At 49.4% G+C, this 22805-nt stretch overlaps 6 protein-coding genes across 10 annotated transcripts; 4 read left to right on the top strand and 2 right to left on the bottom strand.

Moving 5' to 3' along the window:
- Positions 1 to 511: 511 nt before the first annotated feature.
- smad10a (SMAD family member 10a) lies at positions 512 to 7452 on the top strand. Of its 3 annotated transcripts, none has more exons than XM_085901051.1 (13): positions 512 to 983; positions 1924 to 1990; positions 2719 to 2962; positions 3057 to 3231; positions 3307 to 3330; positions 3421 to 3636; positions 3717 to 3971; positions 4038 to 4139; positions 4273 to 4326; positions 4406 to 4589; positions 4915 to 5083; positions 5161 to 5281; positions 5357 to 7452. In XM_085901051.1, exons 1-13 carry the CDS (start codon positions 980 to 982, stop codon positions 5566 to 5568), a joined length of 1827 nt encoding a protein of 608 aa, XP_085757177.1. In that variant the 5' UTR covers positions 512 to 979; the 3' UTR covers positions 5569 to 7452. The 3 variants fall into 3 exon arrangements, with proteins under 3 accessions (XP_085757177.1, XP_085757176.1, XP_085757178.1); XM_085901050.1 differs by having other exon boundaries at positions 5143 to 5281; XM_085901052.1 differs by having other exon boundaries at positions 5143 to 5277; positions 5357 to 5577.
- A 230-nt stretch (positions 7453 to 7682) lies between these two features.
- On the top strand, positions 7683 to 9763 carry pex11b (peroxisomal biogenesis factor 11 beta). 2 transcript variants are annotated; one of them, XM_085901190.1, is made up of 5 exons: positions 7683 to 7733; positions 7804 to 7992; positions 8071 to 8186; positions 8430 to 8631; positions 8706 to 9763. In XM_085901190.1, the coding sequence occupies exons 2-5, from the start codon at positions 7937 to 7939 to the stop codon at positions 9103 to 9105; spliced, it is 774 nt and encodes a 257-aa protein (XP_085757316.1). In that variant the 5' UTR covers positions 7683 to 7733; positions 7804 to 7936; the 3' UTR covers positions 9106 to 9763. The 2 variants fall into 2 exon arrangements, with proteins under 2 accessions (XP_085757316.1, XP_085757315.1); XM_085901189.1 differs by having other exon boundaries at positions 7696 to 7992.
- On the bottom strand, positions 9683 to 12974 carry ilf2 (interleukin enhancer binding factor 2). The gene is made up of 15 exons (XM_085901187.1): positions 12840 to 12974; positions 12394 to 12453; positions 12152 to 12194; positions 11951 to 12055; positions 11795 to 11872; positions 11372 to 11474; positions 11231 to 11296; positions 11035 to 11151; positions 10868 to 10946; positions 10689 to 10776; positions 10551 to 10612; positions 10373 to 10487; positions 10214 to 10304; positions 9970 to 10126; positions 9683 to 9874 (listed from the first exon to the last, which is right to left on the bottom strand). The coding sequence occupies exons 1-14, from the start codon at positions 12842 to 12844 to the stop codon at positions 9975 to 9977; spliced, it is 1164 nt and encodes a 387-aa protein (XP_085757313.1). The 5' UTR covers positions 12845 to 12974; the 3' UTR covers positions 9683 to 9874; positions 9970 to 9974.
- An 807-nt stretch (positions 12975 to 13781) lies between these two features.
- On the top strand, positions 13782 to 14423 carry sostdc1b (sclerostin domain containing 1b). The gene is made up of 2 exons (XM_085901527.1): positions 13782 to 13971; positions 14032 to 14423. The coding sequence occupies exons 1-2, from the start codon at positions 13782 to 13784 to the stop codon at positions 14421 to 14423; spliced, it is 582 nt and encodes a 193-aa protein (XP_085757653.1).
- A 1696-nt stretch (positions 14424 to 16119) lies between these two features.
- Positions 16120 to 19580, bottom strand: LOC147040633 (ankyrin repeat and MYND domain-containing protein 2-like). Of its 2 annotated transcripts, none has more exons than XM_085901046.1 (10): positions 19385 to 19580; positions 19003 to 19067; positions 18478 to 18616; positions 18290 to 18388; positions 18057 to 18217; positions 17777 to 17991; positions 17569 to 17704; positions 17313 to 17441; positions 16629 to 16746; positions 16120 to 16573 (listed from the first exon to the last, which is right to left on the bottom strand). In XM_085901046.1, exons 1-10 carry the CDS (start codon positions 19449 to 19451, stop codon positions 16422 to 16424), a joined length of 1281 nt encoding a protein of 426 aa, XP_085757172.1. In that variant the 5' UTR covers positions 19452 to 19580; the 3' UTR covers positions 16120 to 16421. The 2 variants fall into 2 exon arrangements, with proteins under 2 accessions (XP_085757172.1, XP_085757173.1); XM_085901047.1 differs by having other exon boundaries at positions 17596 to 17704.
- A 685-nt stretch (positions 19581 to 20265) lies between these two features.
- Positions 20266 to 22759, top strand: tspan13b (tetraspanin 13b). Its single transcript, XM_085900934.1, has 6 exons — positions 20266 to 20352; positions 21250 to 21417; positions 21567 to 21647; positions 21879 to 21992; positions 22064 to 22174; positions 22247 to 22759. The coding sequence occupies exons 1-6, from the start codon at positions 20290 to 20292 to the stop codon at positions 22319 to 22321; spliced, it is 612 nt and encodes a 203-aa protein (XP_085757060.1). The 5' UTR covers positions 20266 to 20289; the 3' UTR covers positions 22322 to 22759.
- The last annotated feature ends 46 nt before the right edge of the window (positions 22760 to 22805 follow it).

Below are 22805 nucleotides of genomic sequence, written 5' to 3'. Positions count from 1 at the left end.
GTTATGCAAGATTCCACAGTTCTGTAATCATGTTTTAATTGATACGTGGTCCTTTGAAAATCCAATTCACTTTGGCAGGCTTATGATGACACTTTAATTTGATCTCACTAAAAAGAAGGTGCAAAATTCATCCATTATTGTAATCAAAGGACAGTTTGCACTTCAGTCACTCATTCCTCGTGCTCCAAAACTTCATGTCCAGTTAATGCATGATCGTTGGGCAGTCAAGGTTTGAGCGCTAAATTGTGACCCGCTTTGGGGGTACAGTTGTAAATGGATGGTGGGGGAGCGCTAATCTCAGAGGCGCCACCTTAAAGAAAACAGTCTCGCGGGCCTGTCAATCTCGACGAACCAGACAGACCCTGGCTGGCAGCGTCGCTGTGAAAGCCGCTTTCCTATTGGGCGAGCGCCAGCGTGCCTATGAGAGCCGGCCTGCTATTGGCTGAAGCCTGTCGCGACACTGACGCGCACGATGTCTCCCCTCTATTGTTATTGTGTCGTGCGCGTGAGGAACGAACGGACGGACGGACGGACGGACGGCCAGGATGCACGAGGAGAGAGACGGCAAGACTGAGCGAATGACAACGCTAGTGTGAGAGAGACGCTTAAGCTAGCGTTGCGTCGCAGATGAAACAATTGATCCATTTTGCTGCAATCCATGGAAGAAGGATCGCCGCCGGTGTGCTGTGGTGTGGTCGACAGCGCTGAAAGCCAGCGAATGTAGAGGCGGCCAGGCGGCCGGGCAGGCGGGCGGCCAGGCGGGCGGCCGGGCGGGCGGGCAAGCGGGCAAGGCAGGCGGGCAGGCAGGCGGGCAGGCAGGCAGCCGCGCAGCCAGGCAGCCAGGCAAGCGAGTAAACATTCAGCCAGCACTCCACTCCTCTCCACTCCAATCCACTCCACTCCGTCCGTCCACTGAAGCAATTGTCGGACAGCTCAAGCAACGGTCTTTCGGTTCAAGTTCTTCTCTTCTCTCCGTCTGATGTGTAAGTATGATAAATTAATTGCATTGCAAACAAAGCAAATAGCCTAGATTTGCATCAAGTGAAAGTTGCGAATAAGAAAGTGTCTTTATCTTGCGCGGTGGGTGCGCGCGCGGGCTTCTCTCAATTTTCCTTCCAGGTGATGTTGAGCTCACGACTTGATTCGTCCTATGATATTTTTTTTCTTCCTGCGAAACTTAGGGCATGTAGTGTTGACGGTGAACATGACTAAATGTACCTACCGTGCATGTGCCAACGTCGTCGTCGTGTATGCAAATGTAGAGTATACGTATGGGCCTAGGCCGGCCGGCTCCATCCATGTTGGGGAAGCCATGTTCATTGGACCAGATAGGTAGGTGACATGACAGTCACGATGACTTTGTCGTCCCTGGAAAGTGATTCGATTTTTCATTTGGACAACTCCGTCCTCCCTCCCTCCCTCCCTCCAGCTGTTGAGCTCGGGGCCTGTAGGATGAGCGAGCACACATGTGAGACGCCTTCAAATACCTGTGAGCGTCTGCAGAGACTGCTCACACATGACACGATGCCACCATTTGTGACCACAATAAATGAATTGCTGCTCATAAAATACGGAACATTGTGGGCTGACACCAATCACTTGAGATTCATCAACAATTGTGCGCGATGGATGCTTTCACGACTCCCAATGGCATTCCCTATTTTTCATGCGAAAGCGAGTCGGCTAAGTAGTAGGTATTGATAGAAATAGAAAAAAAGTCATCCGAAATGTCAAGCGAGCTGAACGATAAACGAGCACAAACAGAAAAGGTTCAACAAGTGACGAGGCGGTCCTAGCGGTGCGCGATAAGGAGGCAGGTGCGCCCGGGAAACAGAAACATCAGCTGCTGCTCAGGTTAAGGAATAATGCATTCACGTTGTAGTAACACGCAATCTACCTATCCATCTTGCACTTTATTACCAGGGGCTGATTCAGAACTGGGCCATCATGATCCCAGTGAACCTTCATTGGCCGACCAACTTAATCCCAGGTAAGAAAAAGTCATTGAAGGAGGCTTTCATGTAGAAAAGATTTCTCACGGCAAACACCGGTGGTATTTGTGATTCACTCATATAGCTTGTAATGTTGTTCATTCGTCATTCGAGTTAAGAATGTGAATGTCGGCTTGTGCTTTTAATCAAGAGCACATTTCACCCTAAAAGTATGGAAGGGCATGCGGCCTTGAAGAACCAACCCTGAATCGGCAAACTCAAATCATTCAGCATGATAAAGGAAAAGAAGGCTCAGCATTTTTGCCGATCATTTCATGCGACGTGATCTTTTGTTTCCTATTCAGAAATATGTATTTACGGTGACAAATTGTCGCCTTTGGTTTTTGCGAGCGAGCGTGCTGAAGGGTGTCTTGAATGCGCGCTGGCCCGATGATATGTTTGGGGTCCTTCCTATCAGTCTAGCATTTGTTTGGGTTTCTTCACGTCTGGCACAATAATAGCCGGCCCGCCCAGCCCAGCCCCGCCCCGCACGACGGCTTCACCCAAAATGACACAAAATTGGAGGCGCGTTTGAGGCAATTGTGGCGAAAGTCATTGGTCGACGTTTTTAGAGAAGCGGGAGAACCCAGATAAATGTAAACAGGAAATAAATCAGCATCTTGTACGATCCAGCATATCAACATTTAAATAAGCGCTATTTCTCTGAGGTTTCCATGGACTATGATTGCTGAAAGGGTACCTGTTGCTTTGTTGCTTTGTTTTGCAGCAGTATCATGTCGGTGAACCCTCCCAGTAGCAATGACGCCTGCCTCAGCATCGTCCACAGCCTCATGTGCCATCGGCAGGGCGGCGAGAACGAGGGCTTCGCTAAGCGGGCCATCGAGAGCCTGGTCAAGAAGCTGAAAGAGAAGAAGGACGAGTTGGACTCGCTCATCACCGCCATCACCACCAACGGTGTCCATCCCAGCAAGTGCGTCACCATTCAGAGGACGCTGGATGGACGACTCCAGGTAGGCCGACTGTCGCGTCCCCACGTCAAGTTCAACTGGCTGACCGATCCTCACAAATGGAGCTTCTAAATATGCTGTGGATCTTTCTTCTCAGGTGGCAGGGAGGAAAGGATTTCCTCATGTGATTTACGCACGCCTCTGGCGCTGGCCCGACCTCCATAAAAACGAACTCAAGCACGTCAAGTTCTGCCAGTACGCCTTTGACCTCAAGTACGACAACGTGTGCGTGAACCCCTACCACTACGAGAGGGTGGTTTCTCCGGGCATCGGTAGGTTCGAAGTAGTTGACAAAGTCACAGATGTCACAAAGTCTCTTGTTTTGATTCTCCATTTTTCTTTCCCAGTTGGTCTCAGTCTTCACAACACAGGTAAGTTCCAGTTGTTCTCATCCAGCCGCAGCCCAGCCCAGCCCAGCGTGACACGCTGAAGCAGACTCATTTTCCCCTTCCATGTCACAGTGCCGCCCGGCGCTCTGATCAAAGAAGAGTACATCCACGACTGTATCCAAATGGATCTCCCGCCCGGTATGCCGCTATCTGAGCACCAAGCGGCGCTAAAGATGCCTCCGCCCGATCACTACGGCCAAGCCCTGCCTCCTCCTCCGCATCTGTCGTCCGAGCCTCACGGGCCTCCGCCGGTCACCAGATACACACAGCTGCCCGTCTCACCCAAAGGTTAGCAGGAAGGAGGGGGGGGATGGACAAGCCGCCACATTTGGTGTTGCAAAAGTGTGTATTTTCCCCTCCCTCCGCAGTGTCAAACTCCGGCTCCATGCTGCCACTCCAGCAGGCCGGTGGCCGTGTTGATGGGCGCCCCGGGACTGCTTCCCCACAGATCCAAGTGATGACACATTCACCACGTTCCCCGACTCCAAATCAGCAACAAGGTCCCCACCCACCTCAAGCTGCCCACCCACAGCAATCTTCTCTACCTCCTCAATCCCACGGGCAGAACGGATACAGCGGCGGCGGCGGCGGCAAACATTCTCAGAGCCAGGCTGCCTTCCACAGTGAGTTGCCGAGCGATACATAACACACAATAGTAAGGTATTGTTTACATTGCATTTGCGACGCAGCGGTATGGACAGGCAGCAGCACGGCCTCCTACACTCCAATCGGACCCCCGCAAAACGGCCGTGCTCATCAGCCGACTCCTCTTCACCATCCCAACCAACATTGTGAGCCGTCCGTCCTTACGTTTTCTCTACCGCTTCTCCGGGAAACCTGACAAGCGACGGACGTTCGACCAGAAATTCTCTCCAATAGATGTTCTTAACTTGAGCTAGTATGTCTTCTTTTTGGACTTTGCAGGGTCTCAGCATCACGCTTCAAGCTCTTTCCCTCCTTCCGTTTCCAACCATCCAGGTTGGAGCGCTCGAGTTCTCCACCATTCTTGTCGTCGCGGTCCCTTTGTGTGCTAAAGTGTTTGTTGTGCGTGCACTAGGACCAGAGTTTTGGTGCTCCGTCTCCTATTTTGAAATGGACGTGCAGGTGGGCGAGATGTTCAAGGTGCCCTCCAGCTGCCCCGTCGTGACGGTGGACGGTTACGTGGACCCGTCGGGCGGCGACCGCTTCTGTCTGGGCCAGCTGAGTAACGTTCATCGCACGGATGCCAGCGAGAGAGCCCGGTATGCGGAGGGAGGGAACGAGGGAGGAAGGGAACGAGGGAGGGAGGGAGGGAGGAAGAGAGGGAGGGAGGGAACGAGGGAGGGAAGGCCTTCCTTACCGGACGTCATTTCACCTGACTTTTTGGGCTGCTTCAACCAATGACCTGACATGTTTGGGCATCAGAGTGTCACTGCTGTAGTTGTAGTTGTTTCTCAGCTGATAAAGACGCCTACGGCGGTGACACTGTGATGCCCAAACACCTCAGGTAATGCAACCTGCGTCAAATCAATTCTTTCTGATCAAACAACTGCTGTCATTTCACCTGTTTTCTTTCCGTTGTCCCAGATTACACATCGGTAAAGGGGTGCAGCTGGAGTGTCGCGGCGAGGGCGACGTGTGGATGCGCTGCATGAGCGACCACGCCGTGTTCGTACAGAGCTACTATCTGGACAGGGAGGCGGGCCGAGCCCCGGGCGACGCCGTGCACAAGATATACCCCGGAGCCTACATCAAGGTGGGAATGGATCCCATTGTCGCTGGCGTGTTCACCAAAACAAAATGATTGTTTCTTAGGTGTTTGACCTCCGACAGTGCCACCGACAAATGCAGCAGCAGGCGGCCACGGCTCAGGCGGCGGCCGCCGCGCAGGCCGCCGCCGTGGCGGGAAACATCCCTGGACCGGGCAGCGTTGGAGGCATAGCGCCTGCAGTCAGTCAGTATTTTCAAAACCTGGCTGAGCGAGCGTTCAAATGAGGGAAGGTGACACGCGGCGTGCCTTCACTTCCAGGTCTGTCGGCAGCGGCGGGGATCGGCGTGGATGACCTTCGGCGACTGTGCATCTTGCGCCTGAGTTTTGTCAAGGGTTGGGGGCCCGACTATCCCAGGCAGAGCATCAAACACACGCCGTGCTGGGTGGAAGTCCACCTTCACCGGGCTTTGCAGCTTCTGGACGAGGTCTTGCATACCATGCCCTTAGCCGATCCGGGGCCCGCTAACTGAGACACGTGCGGCTTGATGGAATGTGCTCGCGCAGATCCAGTCCTTTTGCTTGATACCAAATCGAAAGGAATTCCAATGAAATTACGACAATTACAATCAATTGACACTAGGACATGTTGACAAAGACCACGACGCTATATGGTGTTCGTGGGAAACGTGACAATGCAGTTGCAGATAGATCTTTTTATGAATGAATTCCAAACACAGACACGGAGAAAGCAAAAGCTTTGAAAATGAGCTTTATTATCTTCCCTTGATGCACTTTGAAGTTTCTGTCTTTGGACGGACATTGCGCAGTCGCATCAATTGGAAACGACGTACGTATGGCATAGAACGATGCAATTGAGAATGTCTGAAGACAGACTTTGTTCTTTTTCTCAAGCAAGTCACGTGTAAATGTGGATGGAAGAGGGAAGCGAGTGTTTCGTCACCTCTGTGCTCGTAGCGTGCTCCTTCGTCGCTGTCCGTTGACCCAAACTCTAGCTTGTCGCTCTTCTTAGTCTGCTCTGCTTACGTCTAGCCAATCGATATGGATTTTTTTCATACCAAAAGTCTAAAAAGCCAAAAACATTTCGCTTGAAAGTGGTGTTGTCGGTCTTTGTAACGAACCAGTATTTAACCAAATGTTTGGTGTGACTCACCAAAGCTGGAATACCTCATAAGTACAGCTCATAAGTAGTTTTTCGGCTCATTTCATCACCGAATGACTTGGCAACCTACACGCTGTCCCACTAAAGGTAGCCAGCCAGCCAGCCAGTTGACATCCAGTAGCGCTCCTTCCTGACTACTAATGGGATGGAAAATGTGTGGCAACACCAGAGACGCCAAAATGTGGGTGTTTGGAACTCTGCTGTGCTTCAATGCAACAATTAAGTGCCACCACTTTGAACATATCAGAGTTCCACCAACCTGCTCCAAGCACAGCAGCAAAAACATTGTTGCTCCAAATGGAAATAAGCGCAGCAAGGTAGTAGGGAAGGAGCTTAGTATGTTGGCAAATCAGATGAGCCCACGAACATAATATGCATATTTGTGCCTTTTGTTGTCAACAGTAGATGCGCCCACACACACACACACACACACACACACACACTTTGCTTTGTCTTCTTTTCTGTTGTTGATTTGGTTCTCACCGAGTTTTGATGACATCTTGTGGTTCCCTCAGGTATCTGAAATCGCTTTGGAGAAATAGAACTATTTAGAAAATAGCCATTGTATCAGAGTAGTGTAATTTATTGCCTTAGTCTTTTGTGGGTGTCAAATATAACTGAGCTCGTCATTTTACATTTGCCCATACTCAGGCAAGTGTTCCAGATAGTGTCCTCAGCAAGCCAGTTGTTGCTTTTGGTTTGGGTTTTTTGCCTTTTCCATTGCGGTTCTATCACCATTCATTCATTCATTCATTCATTCCCCTCTGTGTTTTCACTATGTATTTGGGGAACAATTTGGGTGTTAAGTTTGCTACTACTATAACCAAGTCTCAATGTCATCATATATATATAGCCAATGCTTGAAGCATTTTTATATGTATTCGTCATCATTAAAGGGAATTAGAACAATGTCCATTTGAAAGGACGTATTTCTTTCTTTCCGATGAACATTTCTGTTATTTGTCAGCCATTCATTTCAATTGCCCCCCCGAGTCGCTATACGGATAGCTACTACCAAATGAATAGAAATGTTTATGATGTACGACTGCTATTTTTTTTTTTCCCCTCCTTGGGAATCCCAAGGCCAGTTGAGTATTTCTTTCAGGTCAATAACATGTCCTACATGGAAACAACACTGTACACACAATCATTGATCCATGGTTGGATTAGACGAGCATCTCTAAATATAGTATCCTATGTATCCGTATGAAATAAGTTGTAATAAAAACCCCAATATTCCAACACAATGATTGTCTTTGTTGGAATAAATGAATGACTTTATTTACTACATGTGTAAAAGGTTCCTTCTGCATGAATCGATGTAGTTTTATGTTCATTTTCCATTTGTAACAATCATCCAATGTGACTTGACTTGAAATCACTGGGTTGGTTGCTAACATTGCAAAAGTGCCAGTTCTGCGTTCCTGCCACAAGAGGGCGGTCTAGCAATTTGGCTACTGCTAACAGCCCTCTGGCAACGAACGAAGAAGTAGGAGTTCAACAGCTCCGGAAAAGGTGCTTCGTAGTGGATTTGAAACAAATGCTCCAGTCTGCATGTATTTCATGCCATTTTCAATTGTTCTAGTCGTGTTTGACAAGCGCGGAGGGCGGCGCCTGTTTGGACAATAGCAACCAGATCTTGGCCGTTTGTTGCGAAAGCACTGACGGATTAAACCAAGTAGCAGCCGATCAGCGAGCAGCTGTTTTGATACGACAGAATGGACTCCTGGGTTCGGTTCAATTCGCAGAGCCAAGCCAAGGAGAGGATTATACGGTAAAGTGTGCGCGCTGGCTGCACGGTCTCGTCTCGTCATCAAAAAGATTATCTGTATCTTTCCTTTGTGCTTTGCAGAGCTGCTCAATATGCCTGCACATTGCTGGGCTATACGTTGCACAAAAGCGGAGCAGGGACACAACTTCGCACAACGGTTAGTCAGTTGGAGGCGCACATGAGCCTGACAAGAAAGTGTAAGTCAAATGCAGGTCAAGTCCATTTCAAAGAATGCTTACTTTCTGTCTGCAACAGTTTACAAACGCAATTGGAACAACGATTATTGTCGACTTTAAAAGTTGGTCGCTTGGGCAGTGATTCCTTTACGTCCCACTAGAGAGAGCCCAAGTAACGTATCGTTGGTGCTTCAGGTGCAAGGACCTTTTACTATCCGGCGCATCGCATGGCATGGCGGTGAATAAACTGCGCTTGTGTCTCAGTGTTGCGCCTGGGGAACTCGGTCGAGGCCATGGAGGCGGCAAAGAGGGCTATCCATCTCTCTGACAGCATACTGAGGCTCTGCCTCACCATCAGCCACCTCAACAGAGCAATGTACTTTGCTTGTGACAACGTCCTCTGGGCGGGCAAGACGGGTCTCCTACCCAAGCTGGACCACCGCAAATGGAGCCAGAGATCTTTCAAGTGAGCCCAGTCCCAGTGCTGCGTGCACATTTGGTTTGAACGTGTGCACTTGTATGTTGCTTGCTTGCTTGCAGGTACTACCTATTTGCTCTGATCCTCAACCTGACCCGAGATGTGTACGAGCTGCACCTCCTCATGGAACGCCAAGCGCGCCACAGAGCGGCCAAATCTCCGCCCTCGCCGCGCGACCCCACCGTGACGGCCCCCGATATGTCCTCGCCGGCCGCCGCTTTGGCTGTCCTGCCCTATCTGTCCGCGTGGTTACACGGGCGGCTTTACCTGTTGGCAACGGTGCTGCAAAGCAATCCGCCGTTACTCCTGGATCTGCTGAAGAACGCGTGCGACATCTTCATCCCGCTGGACCGCCTCGCCATTTACCCCACTGGAACGGGCTTTGTCGGCGCCTGTGGACTGGCGTCCTCTTTGCTCTCCCTTCTTACCATCGTCCACCCTTGGCTTAAACTTAAGCCGTGAAGCCACTGACTGCGAGAAAGTTGACCTTTTTTGGGAGCAGCTCAGAGGTCAAGGATGGCTCGTGCGTTTGGTACCTGGGCTTGTAGTTTGTTACTGACCTGACTTCATACGTTGCTAAATACTGCCACCATTACAGAAATCATCCAAATGCTATCGTAACAGCGCACCACTGTGTCACGTCATCTTGAGCCCCATCGATGCCATTCATCTGATTCAGCTACTCCAAATACATCCACAAGAAGTGAAAACAGAGCGCTAAAATGAGCAGAACGGCTAATGCTATGAAAACGAGGGCCTCGTAGACACGCAATAATATGAAAGTGAAATAGTTGATTTGTTTTGAGTCATCTCCGACTTACCGCTTTACTGCGTCCGTCCGTCGTTTCCATGGATTGAAGGAACCGATTCGCCAAGTCCTTCTCTCTACTTCGGCATCCTTCAGTTGTTTGGACTAGAAAAATCACTCGGAGTAATAAAGATGGCGGATTTGTGAAACCGTTTGGCCGCACCCATTACCTAGTGACGCCGCCCCAATGACCATGACCTCATAGATACATATCATGACAAGACTCAAAGACGATTTAAAAAAAAAGAAAAAAAGTTTAAGTCAAAATTATAGCTTCAATAAAAACATGAGAAAAAAAAATCATGACTGTGTCCAATCCTTTTTTCTTCAAAGCATTGTGAATGCGGAATCCTGCTGGTGAATCTGTCCAGGTACCAGAGCGGGCGGAGCAGCTCTGCTCTCTTCAAAGGGTCTAACCATGAACTGTGGAAAGAAAGATAGGACACATCCAAGTTGAACCATATCCTAATTAACAAAGGATTTAATAGTAACCAAGCAAGGAAAGAAAGAAAGCTAACCTCGGTCAATCCTGGGTTTCCATGCTGTCGTCATCGCCATCCCCTCCCTCCTCCAGAGTTTCATCTTCTTCCTCCTTCTTCTCAGGGGGTTTCTCATAGGCCTTTTCTGAAGGGGTCACTATCACACCGTCCCAAGTGGACATCTCGGTCGCCAGATCTACCACAATTATCACTGCTAAAGCGGCAGGCACGACACCACACCACACGGCATTCGAGTTGCTTGAATTTCACAACGAGGTCTCACAGCTTGCATCTCCGTCCAGGCCGAGGATCTTCCTGAAACCTCCGTGCGACAGGACCCTCACCAGTGTCTGAGCTGTGAAGCACACCATGTCCTGCACACCACACACAAATACAACTTGTTATTCTTCTTCTAATGATGAGATGAAGAAAAGGATTTTACCTGCTGTTCCAGAGTCATGACCGTGTGCACTCTGAAGTTTCCGCTCTCACAAGGGTCGGTGATGCCCACCGAGCCGGGCAGGAAGAGACCCGCGGCCACCATCTGCAGGCAGCGCCTACAAAACGTGCAGTGTGTTGGAAGGTGACACACATTTTGCGAGTGCACCACCACAACTGACCTGTAGGCCACATTTAGAGACAAAGGCTGCCTGGATGGATTGTTCATCACTGCTGAGTGACCCTGGAACATCATTGCCAAAACATGTCACAGTGTCAACTGCTTCATTTTGGAGCTTTGAGTGCACTTGGGGTCTTACCAGTAGGTCCAAAATCCAAGGGTTGAGAGGCTCAAAGCCAGGGAAGCGCAGCCTGAGGTCCTTCAGGAGGCGGATCAACACTTTAACCCTTCATGTCAGGAAAGGAGATCACATTGTGAATGTTATTGAAAAAAAAAAAAGCCAAGTATGGTCAGAAGCAAAGGGCTTTTTGGTCTCACGTAGATTGAGAAGCGTTTTCCTCAAACCAGCGGGCGTGGCGAATGGCTGCCAGGGCGCTCTGCAGTACCTTGATGTCCACTTTAAAACACATACAAGTAGTTTACGTGGACATCACTTGTGTTGTGACTATGTTCCTTCCGTGTGTGTGTGTGTGTGTGGCTAGTACAATGTAACTCGGGGTCCAGTTTGCGCAGGTTGGGAGGGACAGTGGTGATGAGAATCTTGACAGTTGCGTCCGCTGAGCTGATCTCAAAGCCCGTCTCGTTGGTCAGCATGGACAGCACTGACACGCACGTATAGTTGATAAGCTTCATTTGAGTTTTTTGTCAAAGTACACAGTATTTGACATCCTTCAGCGGTACCTTCACTTGGGTCCTGGGTTCGAAGAGTCTCCACTACTTTGTTGCCCAGCGATGCAACAGCCTCCACTACAATACAGAAGGATCGTTACGACGCAAGGACTGAAAGGAGCTGTGCATCGGCAAACGCGTGGGAACACTCACGTGTGGGAAGAATCTTGAGGATAACGACGAGGTCGGCGACATTGTGGCCGGTTGTCATGGTACCCTTCTTGTATGAGCCCACCTGACGCACCTCCTCAATTTGCTGCGTGAAAAAAAAAAGACGACACATTTCACTATGACAATCCAGACCAAAGTCACTGCTTATTGATGAATTAACATCACATTTGTCGACATTCATTTCAATTTGCGAAGATGTCTTTTCTGTGATCTTTTTTTTTTTATGCACGGCAGCACCACGTGTGTCTAATATCCCTCGACTAAGACTCGTTCTTTGCCTGGCAGCATCGTTAAATCGTCATTTGGCCAGGGAAAACAAAGTAGGAATGTTTGCATTTCTTTTCTCTTTTCTTTTTCACACCATCTAACTACATTGCATTGAATGCTGATTAAAATATGACTTACCACTTCAAAATTACCAGGGGCAACAATCAGATTATCAATGACATTGTTGATCTTTGTGACCAGTGACAAGATGGAGGACTGCGAATTCAGATACAGATCATTAAACCAAGGCCAACAACCTTACCTTCTATGACAATCTCGTGTGTTTGTATTGACCTGCTCTGTAGGTGTTGGGCTCAGGTCTTGATTTCTCTTCAGCAGACAGTCGCTGAACGCGCTCTCGTCGGGTGCGGGCTTCACTCTGGGGAAGGCCATCTCACACTGAAAAGGAGCACAATTAGTCTCTTCATATATAGTACGCACAACAAAAGCTTGCTAGAAAACCACAGACATCTGACATCATTCCATTTTACTCACCACGTAGAAATCAAATGGGATGTGTGGAATGAACGGACGATACCTAAACACAAGTGAAATATCCACGTAAAAGCACAGGGAAACAACATTCCATATAGTAAGAGCGAGTCTTGATTGTGGTGGAGGGCCATGAATTTGCGACCATTGAGCACATTTGGGAATATTCCAATAAAGGGGGTCAGTTCTTCTGATAACGGTGCGAGCATGATTAGCATCGAAACCAGGCAGGCAGTCCAACTCACCCCTGAACCATGCCCCCACGGGACCCAAAGCGGCCTCCTCGACCCCTGCCGCGGTCCCCTCTAAACACAAACAAAGAGATAAATCGGAAATGATTGCCATCGATGAGGATACTTGGAGATGTAGTGGGTATTCATTCATCCATCCATCCATTCATCAAGCAGCGAGGTGAACGCGCTAACACATTAGCATGATTGTTTATCGTACACAATCGAAATGAAACAAGTCGAATATAAAGGGCGCATTAAGCACCCCAGGCTAAGATACATAAAGATTCATAAAGATGTTATACTCATTCATTAATCCATTAAAACGACGATCTCTCCTGAGCTTCAGTGGCTAGTTTTAGGCTAGGCTACTAGGTACAGGAGAATCAATTGTTAATTAGCATCTTTTCTACACACTAGACTAAAGCACATAAGGTTGCAAAGCAATTCGTTTTCCTGACCTCATCGCGTACGACGTTTTGGCAATGAAACGGAAAGAAAAGGAGGAGAAACGGTGAGTGTTTGCTTGCCACTCTGCTGCTAGTTGGGCTACGAGTTAGCGTTGGTTCCTGAGTGAACGACTCGTCCAAAAGAACGACTCTTTTCAGCGAACGAATCACTTCCTAAAGTGAGGGCGGGCGAGGGGGGGACGATTCGTTGAACGATTCGTTTGAACGACTCTTTTGAGTGAACTGATTCTAAAGATTCACTTCACCTAAAACAGGGGTGCTCATTACGTCGATCGCAATCTACTGGTCGATCGCAGCGCGACGTTAACATTTTTTTTGTCAGCCTATCATCCTATAATTAGAAAAAAAATCAATATTTATGATGTGTGTTGTGCAACATTGGCCTATTATAATTATGCAAGGTGCATCAACATACATTGTACATACAAAGAATTCTTAATACATTTGAAAAGAGTTTGGTTTTGCATTTTTGTGGTGTGTAGGTAGATCATTTTGACTTGGTTGTTTTATAAGTAGCTCGCATGCTGAAAAAGTGTTAGCACCCCTGACCTAAAATAACTGGAATTCACATCGCTACTCGGCGTTCAACACCATCCCTCCTGACATCCTCCAACAGAAGAACTGAGAAAAGTGCGAACCTGTTTGTCATCAGTCACTCAAAGATGGACATTTTCGGACAAAACAAGCCCATTCATCTGTTAGTATGAGGACGGCTTGGAAGTAACTTCCATCTAAAAAGCATGCTTGTGACAATGAACTGCACTGCGTGGAAGGAGATATGATGGTTGGAGGCCGCAGGCTAGTAGGTAGGTGGCTGGGTGGGTGGGTGTGTCTTATTCATTCATAAAGTCAAGCCAGGGCTATACACCTGTCTGTCTATAAAAGCTGAAGCAGCACCAGGCGCTGCCATTGTCACATCACTCTGTTGCAGTCATGAGGAGCAAAGTCCAAGTGTTTGCGCTTGTGCTATTCCTGAGCAGGAGTTGCAGCGCTTTCTCCAACAACGCCACAGAGTCACTCAGCCAACAAGCGAGCCACGTCAGCCAGGACCAGCCACCTACGGAAGACGCAAACCAAGCACGGAACGGCGGCAGACGGCGGCAGTCCGAACCGACGAACGACGGTGAGTATACGCGCTGACAAAGGCTTTTCCGTCGATGGTAACGTAGGACACGTGCGGCAGGGGCGCCTGAGCAGAGCCAGGTGGGCTGCAGAGAGTTGCGATCTACCAAGTACATATCAGATGGCCAGTGCACCAGCATCGAGCCCATCAAAGAGCTGGTCTGCGCCGGAGAATGTCTGCCGGCTCACCTGCTCCCCAACTGGATCGGCGGGGCTTACGCCGGAAGCTACTGGAGCCGTCGAGAGGCCCAGGAGTGGCGCTGCGTCACGGAGCGGAGCCGGAACCAGCGCATCTGGCTTCAGTGCCGGGACGGCAGCACCAGGACCTACAAGATCACTGTGGTAACCTCCTGCAAGTGCAAGCGCTACAGCAGACAGCACAACGACTCGCGCCACAAGGACGGTTGGCTGCAAAGTGGCAAAGAGAAGAGAAAACCAGCGCTGCTAAATTGATCGAACAGAGCAGCTCACAGCAATGGTGCATTCTATGCTGTTTTCTGACCAAATGCTTTGTCATTTATTTTTATACACATGTCGAGTCATCGCTACAATGAAATAAAGAGTTGACAAAGACAAGTGCTTGTGATCTCACGCTGCAGGCAGACCTAACAGGAAGAAACTCATCACAGAGGCATTAGCCCAGCTCTTTTCAGCAGATGTCATCCTTTGCTTTGTGAACGCAATACCTTCACCTTCAGGCTAGCTTCTTCCAGCTGCGGCAACATGTTAAGAGACTTCATTGTCTGCCGTGGCCTCTCGTTTTTCTTAAAGCCGCGGGTGAATAGACTCACCTGCAACAGGATGTTTGCGTTACCTGCAGAAGAAGAAAAAAAGCATTGTGATCACTTTGCAGGTCGCGATTTACGCCACTGTGTGCTCAGGGTTGTCGAGGGGGGGGGGGCTGAACCATTCTAAAGGGATCGTGAAGCTTCACAAAAATAGACTGGCACAAAGGCCCGTTTTGTTATGCATTCAATGGCCTGAAATACGTAATCATCAAGGAGTGTTTGCGCGCTCCCTCCCAGACACAGCACACCTATTAAAAGAAAAGAAACAAGCTCCCCTCTTCAAGCCATGTCAAGTCGACAAAATTGGTGCATAAGTGTGAGGGGCTAAGGAAGAGGTGCACACATGAAGGATCCAGGCAAGAGCAGAAAACAACAGCGCTGTTTGTTCCTCATCAGGTGTTAGTTAGGTGGCAACACACAGAGAGTGCATCTGATAGCCTTGTCGCTAAGCGTGACCTCATCCATCCCTCCAGTTCACGTGCTCTTGAATTACACACATGGTCAAACAACAAGACCAAATGGGATGCTCATAGCGCTTGCTATTTATAAATCAAGGCAGTTGTCATAACGCACAAGGTCACACAAAAAAGCTCATCATCAGCACGTACTATGTGTGTGTGCGCACATGTCCATGATCATGTCCATGATCATGTCCAAATCACGCAGCAGCACCAGCAGCAGCAGCAGCAGCAGCAGCAGCAGCAGCAGCAGCATCCAGACAAAGGTGAGCCAAGAACCCAGGTGTGGTGTCTCCTTACCATAGCAAGCTTTCCCAGGCCTCTCTGACAGTGACTTGACGCAACGTGGCCTCATCTTTTGATAATACTGAAAAGGAATCCACTCCAAATCTGCCAGACTGATTTGGCCTTCAAAATGCTTGCTCTCTGGTTACTTACTCCCTCCAAAAGCCATGTTTGTCACATTCCGTCATCCCACAGAGAGTTGTGATAATAGCAGTCTGCCACCTGAGGGTCTTCCAAAGAAGTCCATCAGTCATTTGATCCTACAGAAGGTTTTCTGGATTTTTACATCTCCCAAAACCGGAGCTACGGCGCTTCAAGCGGACCGTGAGTTACGGCACTCTTGACAGGCAGTCTGACGGCAGCTATGCTTTTCTTGTTGTGCGATACGGAGCACCCTGGCTCCCACGGGAGACGGACAACAATGTCGTCTGGCCGGAGCGCGGGCTTCCATAGAAATCCAAGGCATTGCCTGAGGATGTTCATTGTGTGCAAAGAAAGTAAGTCTTTTGAGAAGCCATCTTCATCACTCTTCACTCTCTGATGCCTTTTTTGGGGGGGGAATTCTTCTTTTCTAACATGACAAAAGCCACAAACATTTATATATGAGAGGTAGTTCTTTATTCATGGATTTAACACTGTGGTTGCTTTCCAAATATTAGACTGTATTATTCATATGACATTGTCCGACTACAAAAAAGAAAATCACTAGCTATTGTTCTTTTGACACACAAGACCACCGACGGATCCGGTAGAAGACCTCAGTTTGAATCCGACCACATCTTGAAAAGGCTCCACCTCCGTTTGGGTTGAAAAGGCAACTTCCTGGCTTATTTTTCCAGTGCATCTGACATTTCATTCAAGAGGGAACGCTCGTTTGTCATTCTGTGTGCTGGATGAAAATAGGATTTGCTGGTTCCTCTTCATTCCTGGGAGCCGGACGCTTGCTGCTCCGATGACGGGCAGCCCAGCAGCTCAGCTGGGCACCCGCCGACGGCGGCCACCGTCTCCTCGGCCCGCAGGCACAACTCCTGAAGGAAGTTGGCTGTCTCCGTCACCAGGTCGCTCTCATCATCTAACAGAGTGCGTGTTAGCGTTTTCATCTGGAAAGGAAGAACAAGTGAGCTTACCTTTGAGCTCTTTCAGCCTGGGGGCCTCCAAAGCGGCGTTCTGCTCCTGCATAGCTCTGCACATCTTTTTGTGGGTGAACCAGTGGAGCTTTTGGCACGTCAAGCTGCAGTAAGTCACCTGCCAGCCAGAGCCAAAACAACATACGGCCAGAGGTGAGGAGAAGGCAGGCAGGCAGGGAGGCAGGGAGGCAGGGAGGCAGGGAGGCAGGCAGGCAGGCAGGCAGGCAGGCAGGCAGGCAGGCAGGCAGGCAGGCAGGCAGGCAGGCAGGCAGGCAGGCAGGCAGGCAGGCAGGCAGGCAGGCAGGCAGGCAGGCAGGCAGGCAGGCAGGCAGGCAGGCAGGCTGGCAGGGAGGGAGGCAGGCAGGCAGGCAGGCAGGCAGGCAGGCAGGCAGGCAGGCAGGCAGGCAGGCAGGCAGGCAGGCAGGCAGGCAGGCAGGCAGGCAGGCAGGCAGGCAGGCAGGCAGGCAGCCACAGCCACAGCCACAGCCACAGCCACAGCCACAGCCACAGCCACAGCCACAGCCACAGCCACAGCCACAGCCACAGCCACAGCCACAGCCACAGCCAGGCAGGCAGCCATGCTGGCAGGCAGGCAGGCAGGCAGGCAGCCACAGCCAGGCAGCCATGCAGGCAGCCATGCAGGCAGCCATGCAGGCAGGCAGCCATGCAGGCAGGCTCACGTACAGCTTTGCAGAGGGAGCAGCGCTTGTCGGCCCCGCGCTCTCCGCACGTGGCGCAGTAGTCGGCATCGGCAAAGGCCATCTGACCGGTCAGCGCCTGAGTTAAAACGGAGTACGCGGTCGGATCGTTGCCCTGGAAAGAAGGCAGATGGACGTTGGAGGCAATCTGTTCCATTTCCATGCGAGCGGCCCTAACGTGATCTGGCCTGGCTGGTGTTTAAAATCAAAATCTAAAGCGCTCAGTTATCTCCTTCACTTACAATCTGCAGTGGCGCAATGCTCCTCACCAGCTGCTGAAGCAGAGTGGTCTCACAGTAAGGGAACTTCCTGATGCACTCTCGAATGAATTTCTCCTGGTACTGCGGGAAGCCGTCGCTGTCTCTCCCCCTGAGAAGGCTGCGGGCGGGGCACGGGAGCGTCGGGCGGCCATATGAAAATGAGCTTTACCGGGACACGGTCTCCACTCACCTTTTGACCAAGGCATCCAATTTGTCATCTTGTCTCTGTAAGAAGGTGACGCATTTCTGCAGCACGCAGCTGATATAATGCATCTTCATGGCCAGAACCTCATTCATGTCTCGCTGCTTGACGCACTGCTCGCACAGGAGGTCCATCACCTGGTAGCACTTCTCCAGCGCCCCGATGTCCACCAGAACAGGATTCTCCCTTACCAGCATGACGATCTATCAGATCAGAGTACGGAGTAGGTCCCCCTACGGATTTGGGTGCATTTGCGGGCCTGGCTCACCTTGACTGGGTTGAGGTTGGTTGTCATGATGATCTTGTGTAGGGGTCCCGCTAAGCCCGGAGGCAGCTTGGGCTCCCTCTCCAGCCCCTGAGGTCTGGTGTAGTACTCCAGCCTTGCCCGTGAAAAAAAGTTGTTGATGACTGTCACGCAGTCGTGCTGGCCTGCCCAAAACACGGACACCGAGACGTTTGGCTTAACCCTTCAGACTCCAGACCCGGCCGGGCCGGTCTCACCTACGAAGGCTGCCATTTGGGCAGCCGTGCGACCCACAGAATTGACCAGATCGGTTTCCGCCCCGGCATCCAGCATCATAGATGTGATGTCCGTCTTGCCTGCGGGGTGAAAATAGTCAACGTCTGGTGGAGAGTAAGTCGTCATTGAACAGACTGAAGAGGGAGGTGTTTCTGGGCTTTCTCTTCACCTGACAAGCCAGCAAACATGAGAGCCGTGTAGCCATACTCATGTCGGTTGCAGTTGACGTCGGCCCCGTGCTGCAGCAGCAAGCGGCACATTTCCGATTTGCCCTTATAGGCGGCGTGCATCAGTGGGGTCATCCCGCACTTTGGGAAAAAAAATGACAAATAGCACACAGGAGTAAGCAAAGACATGCGAACGAGGAACGGATCATCTGTTTGGCATGAATTTGTTGAAGTCATAGGACATCACGTGTCCATGGTTGGCTTGAAGCCAGCGGTCCGTCTGTCACGCTCAGATGGCACTTTGAAGGAGCCATTCTATTATCAAAAAGCCCATGCCTGCCTCTCATGAGTCATCTCCATATGTCTCCAGCACAATGGATAACATATGTCAGGGTGCTGCAGGAAGACTTTTCTTCTTTCTACACCTACCTATATTGCATTCAAAAGCTGACCTTTGCAGCTAAATGAGTCATTCACCACATGAACTACGTCCGTACGATATAAATACGTGTCATCGGTCTTAGTACCTCGTCCAAGCAGTTGACCCGTACATCCTCGCTCGTAAGAATTTGGGCCACTTCTTGCACATCACCTACGGACCGAAAACACAAGTAGAGACGCGGAGAACAAAAATGTAAACAATGCTTATATTTCACAAATTGCTCCTAGTTTTCTAAATGACAATTAAAAAAAAAAAAAGCATCTATCTATAGCTGGAGTGGAGAAGGTATGTCCATACATTTTTTTTTTTTTATCTAAATATGCCATAGAAACCAATCTACCTATGAAGGCACAGCTTAAGGGCCCAATGCCATTTATGCAATTCATTTTGTTTCCTTGCATATAGATTGAAATATGCCCAGATATCAAATATGGAAGTAGCCCAAGACCTTGCAAAGTTCTACTCACCAGCCTCAATGACTTGCAAAAGTTTCTTCTCAGCTGCTGTAAGTTCACCCTTGTTAGGCACAGCCATTCTTGAATTCTGCTCAGTTATGATTTATCAATGCTCAAAATCTAATTAGAAAACCAAATGTACTTGAGAGGGTGCGCTATTACTGGGTCAGGTGTCTTTGTGATGAATATTTGAAGTATTGAAATAGCAGGCTTGTCCGCTGGACAATCAGATGAATGGATGCTCCGCCCTTTTTGGAGTTGTCAAGCTTCAAAGTGTCACCGGAAATAAACTCAGCCCTCAAAGTAAGAGAGAGACTATTTGGGAAGGAAAATGTCAGATTACAAAAAACGGAATTAGTATAAACGATGGCATTTGAGTGAATTAAATTAAACATTTTTTTTCAATCCAACTGTGATTTGATCTCATTTATAAGCTGTGACATGGAAGATTACAGTCGACTTGTGCTATGTGATTCTGTCCTCACAATAGTTGTAATCACATCTATTATACGAGCATGTTCAATGGTTCTCAGCCTTATTTCGGTCATTTGCATGTGTTTTTGTGATTCCAATTTGAGTTAGCGCGTCGTCCGATTGAAATGACTTTGAAATGAATTCCAAAGTCACTTCCTGTTTTTGTTCCCACCCTCTCCATCTCTACGACGTCACGTAACGCTGAGCACCGTTTCTCGGCTCGAGCGAGGCTGCGGGATCATCGCTGCTGCTGCTGAGACCTTTATGCTTGTCCTGATTGAGGCATCCTATTTCATCTTTCTTTCTTTCTTTCTTTCTTTCTTTCTTTCTTTCTTTCTTTCTTTCTTTCTTTCTTTCTTTCTTTCTTTCTTTCTTTCTTTCTTTCTTTCTTTCTTTCTTTCTTTCTTTCTTTCTTTCTTTCTTTCTTTCTTTCTCCGTCCGAAATGGGTTGCGCTGGATTCACCTGCTCCAAGCACTCCCTGTGCGCGCTCAACATCCTCTATGTTGTGAGTATCCAACACATCATCCATCACACTGCACCATATGGATGGATGGATGGATGGATGGATGGATGGATGGATGGATGGATGGATGGATGGATGGATGGATGGCATCTTTACATGACTGAAGTTTCGAACGATGCGCGTGTTCCTCTCCTTGGAAGGAGTAAATATAGAAATGGTCTTGTGATGACGTCACGCGCGCACGCACGCACTTGCTGAATCAATTATTCACCTTGTCAGATGTTCATTGTGTGACTATGGAAGCGACAAAAAAGGCCGCTTGGCTCGTCGTCTATTATTTTGTCGGGAATCAGCCTCCTTCGATCATTTCCTTCCTTTTGATTGAAATTTCAGGGCATGTCCGGCTTCTTTCTGATTGTCTGCCATGTCAGCCACCCTCTGCAAGTTGCTTGTAAGAACAACAACAACGCTTTAGCTCCAAATGACAGCCGATTGTGGTCACGTAGGTTACAATTGGCAGTATCGTTCTCGTGGAGCCAGCGAGAAAACCTTGAGAACAAGCCCCGGCCAGCCCCGCAGCGGGGAGATAAACAGCTGCGTATCTGCTGTGCCACTTGGCTGCTGGCTGGGTTCAAAGGGAGCTCCATTATGACTTCACCTAAACTCTCGGCGTGGACATTGCACTTGCTGGGAACGGTCACCTGGAAGAGTCACACTTTCTCGCGAGCTCGCTGTGGGTTCAATTGACACATGGAGAATACAAAGACCTTAGTCGCTGCCGACATGTTTGACTTGTCATCCGTCCGCTTGAACAAAGCAAGTGGCGAGATGCAAATCATTCCACTGAAGAGAGTCTGATTGATGCACAAATAAGGTGCGAAACATTTTCTTGGGCCTCTAGTAGGAGCCGGAAGCCCACATTCTTTCTCTATCGTGCAGATGGTGAGCCTGCTGATGATCGGAATCGCGGCGTGGGGGAAGTGGTTCGGTCTGGTCTCCAGTTTCCAGGTAGTGGGCGGCGTCATCGGAGTTGGCGTCTTCCTCTTCTTTGTGGCTCTGGCTGGTCTCATCGGTGCCGTGAAGCACCATCAGGTCCTCCTCTTCTTTGTATCCTTAAGGTATACAAATGGAAGGCAGGCAGGCTTGTTCCAAGTGGGTGTCCTCATTTGCGTTCAAAGGCTCCTCCCCCCTGTGCCATTTCAAAGAGTTTGCAATTGTGTTGTTGTTTGGGACGACTCCTTGACTCTGACTCTCAGTACATGATCATCCTATTTGTGGTGTTTATCGTGCAGTTCTCTATTTCCAGTGCCTGTCTGGCGATCAACAAAGAGCAACAGGTGAGCTGACAAATTGAATGAAAAGCCGGTGACGCTTGCTGAGGCTTTGGCTTTGGCTCTGGCTTTGGCTCCAGCCTTCCTGTTCTGAGTTCTCATGTCTTCCTGTGCCCTTCCTCCCGCATTCCAAAACATACACGGTGGCTGGGTTCATCCCACGCTGTATTGAGATGGCCATTTTCTTTTTGACTCGCCATGCATCTGACTCGACGGACGGCCGACGCGCTTTCCCAGGATCATCTGCTGGAGGTGGGCTGGAATAACTCCCGCAGCACTCAAAAAGACGTGGAGAAGACGCTCAACTGCTGCGGCTTCCGACAGGTTGACCTCAACGCCACCTGCCGTGCCGTACGTTTGGTTTCTTGCCCGCCCGTCCGTCCGTCCACTGAGTGGGCTTTCAGCTTTGTGCTCTCCTGCAGGCTTGTTTCCCCAATCACTCCTGTCTGCCGTGCGCCGATAAGATCCGGGAACACGCGGATGAAATCCTGCGTTTTGTAGGAGGGACTGGGCTCTTTTTCACTTTGACTGAGGTAAGTAGGAAGTAGCCCCCTACAAATATCCAATATGACGGGATACATTGTGTCCTGCCTGCCGTCCGTCAGATTGTGGGCGTGTGGCTGACGTACCGCTACAGGAACCAGAAGGACCCCCGAGCAAACCCCAGCGCGTTCCTCTGAAAGCATCTTCAGTCGTATTTCGACCTCCTTCACCTGTAAATATGCGGCAATGTGATTTGATTTTTCACCAGGAGAACTGAAATGCCTCTTTGTGGAGATTGCGCTTTTGTGTCTGAGCGTTTGCTGTCACTACAATCCATTTTGTTCAGAACGTTGTGCTGTTTAACCACAAAGTAGATGGCCAGATGATTCCAAACACCGAATGCAATAAGCTGCACAAAACACGCATTCTTCTTCTTCTTCTTCTTCTTCTTCTTCTTGTATTCTTTCCAGCATGTCTGCAAAAGTGGAATGAAAGAAGCGCAATATGTCTTGAGACTTTGCCATCTTGCCCTGCTTCCGACTGCTTCCTCTGTCCATGACTTTTGTAAATAAGCGCACTGGAGATTGTGTAAAGCATCCGAGACTTAGACTGTACTGTCCAACCACAATAAAACACGCAAGGAGTAAAAGATGCTCTACTCTTATTGTTTTGAGGAGCGGA

The sequence above is a fragment of the Syngnathus leptorhynchus genome, chromosome 20 (assembly GCF_054491065.1).
Source record: "Syngnathus leptorhynchus isolate UIUO chromosome 20, UIUO_Slep, whole genome shotgun sequence".
Lineage (NCBI taxonomy): Eukaryota > Metazoa > Chordata > Actinopteri > Syngnathiformes > Syngnathidae > Syngnathus > Syngnathus leptorhynchus.
The sequence above is the reverse complement of the archived record's forward strand: the minus strand, read 5'-3'. Positions and strand labels throughout refer to the sequence as shown.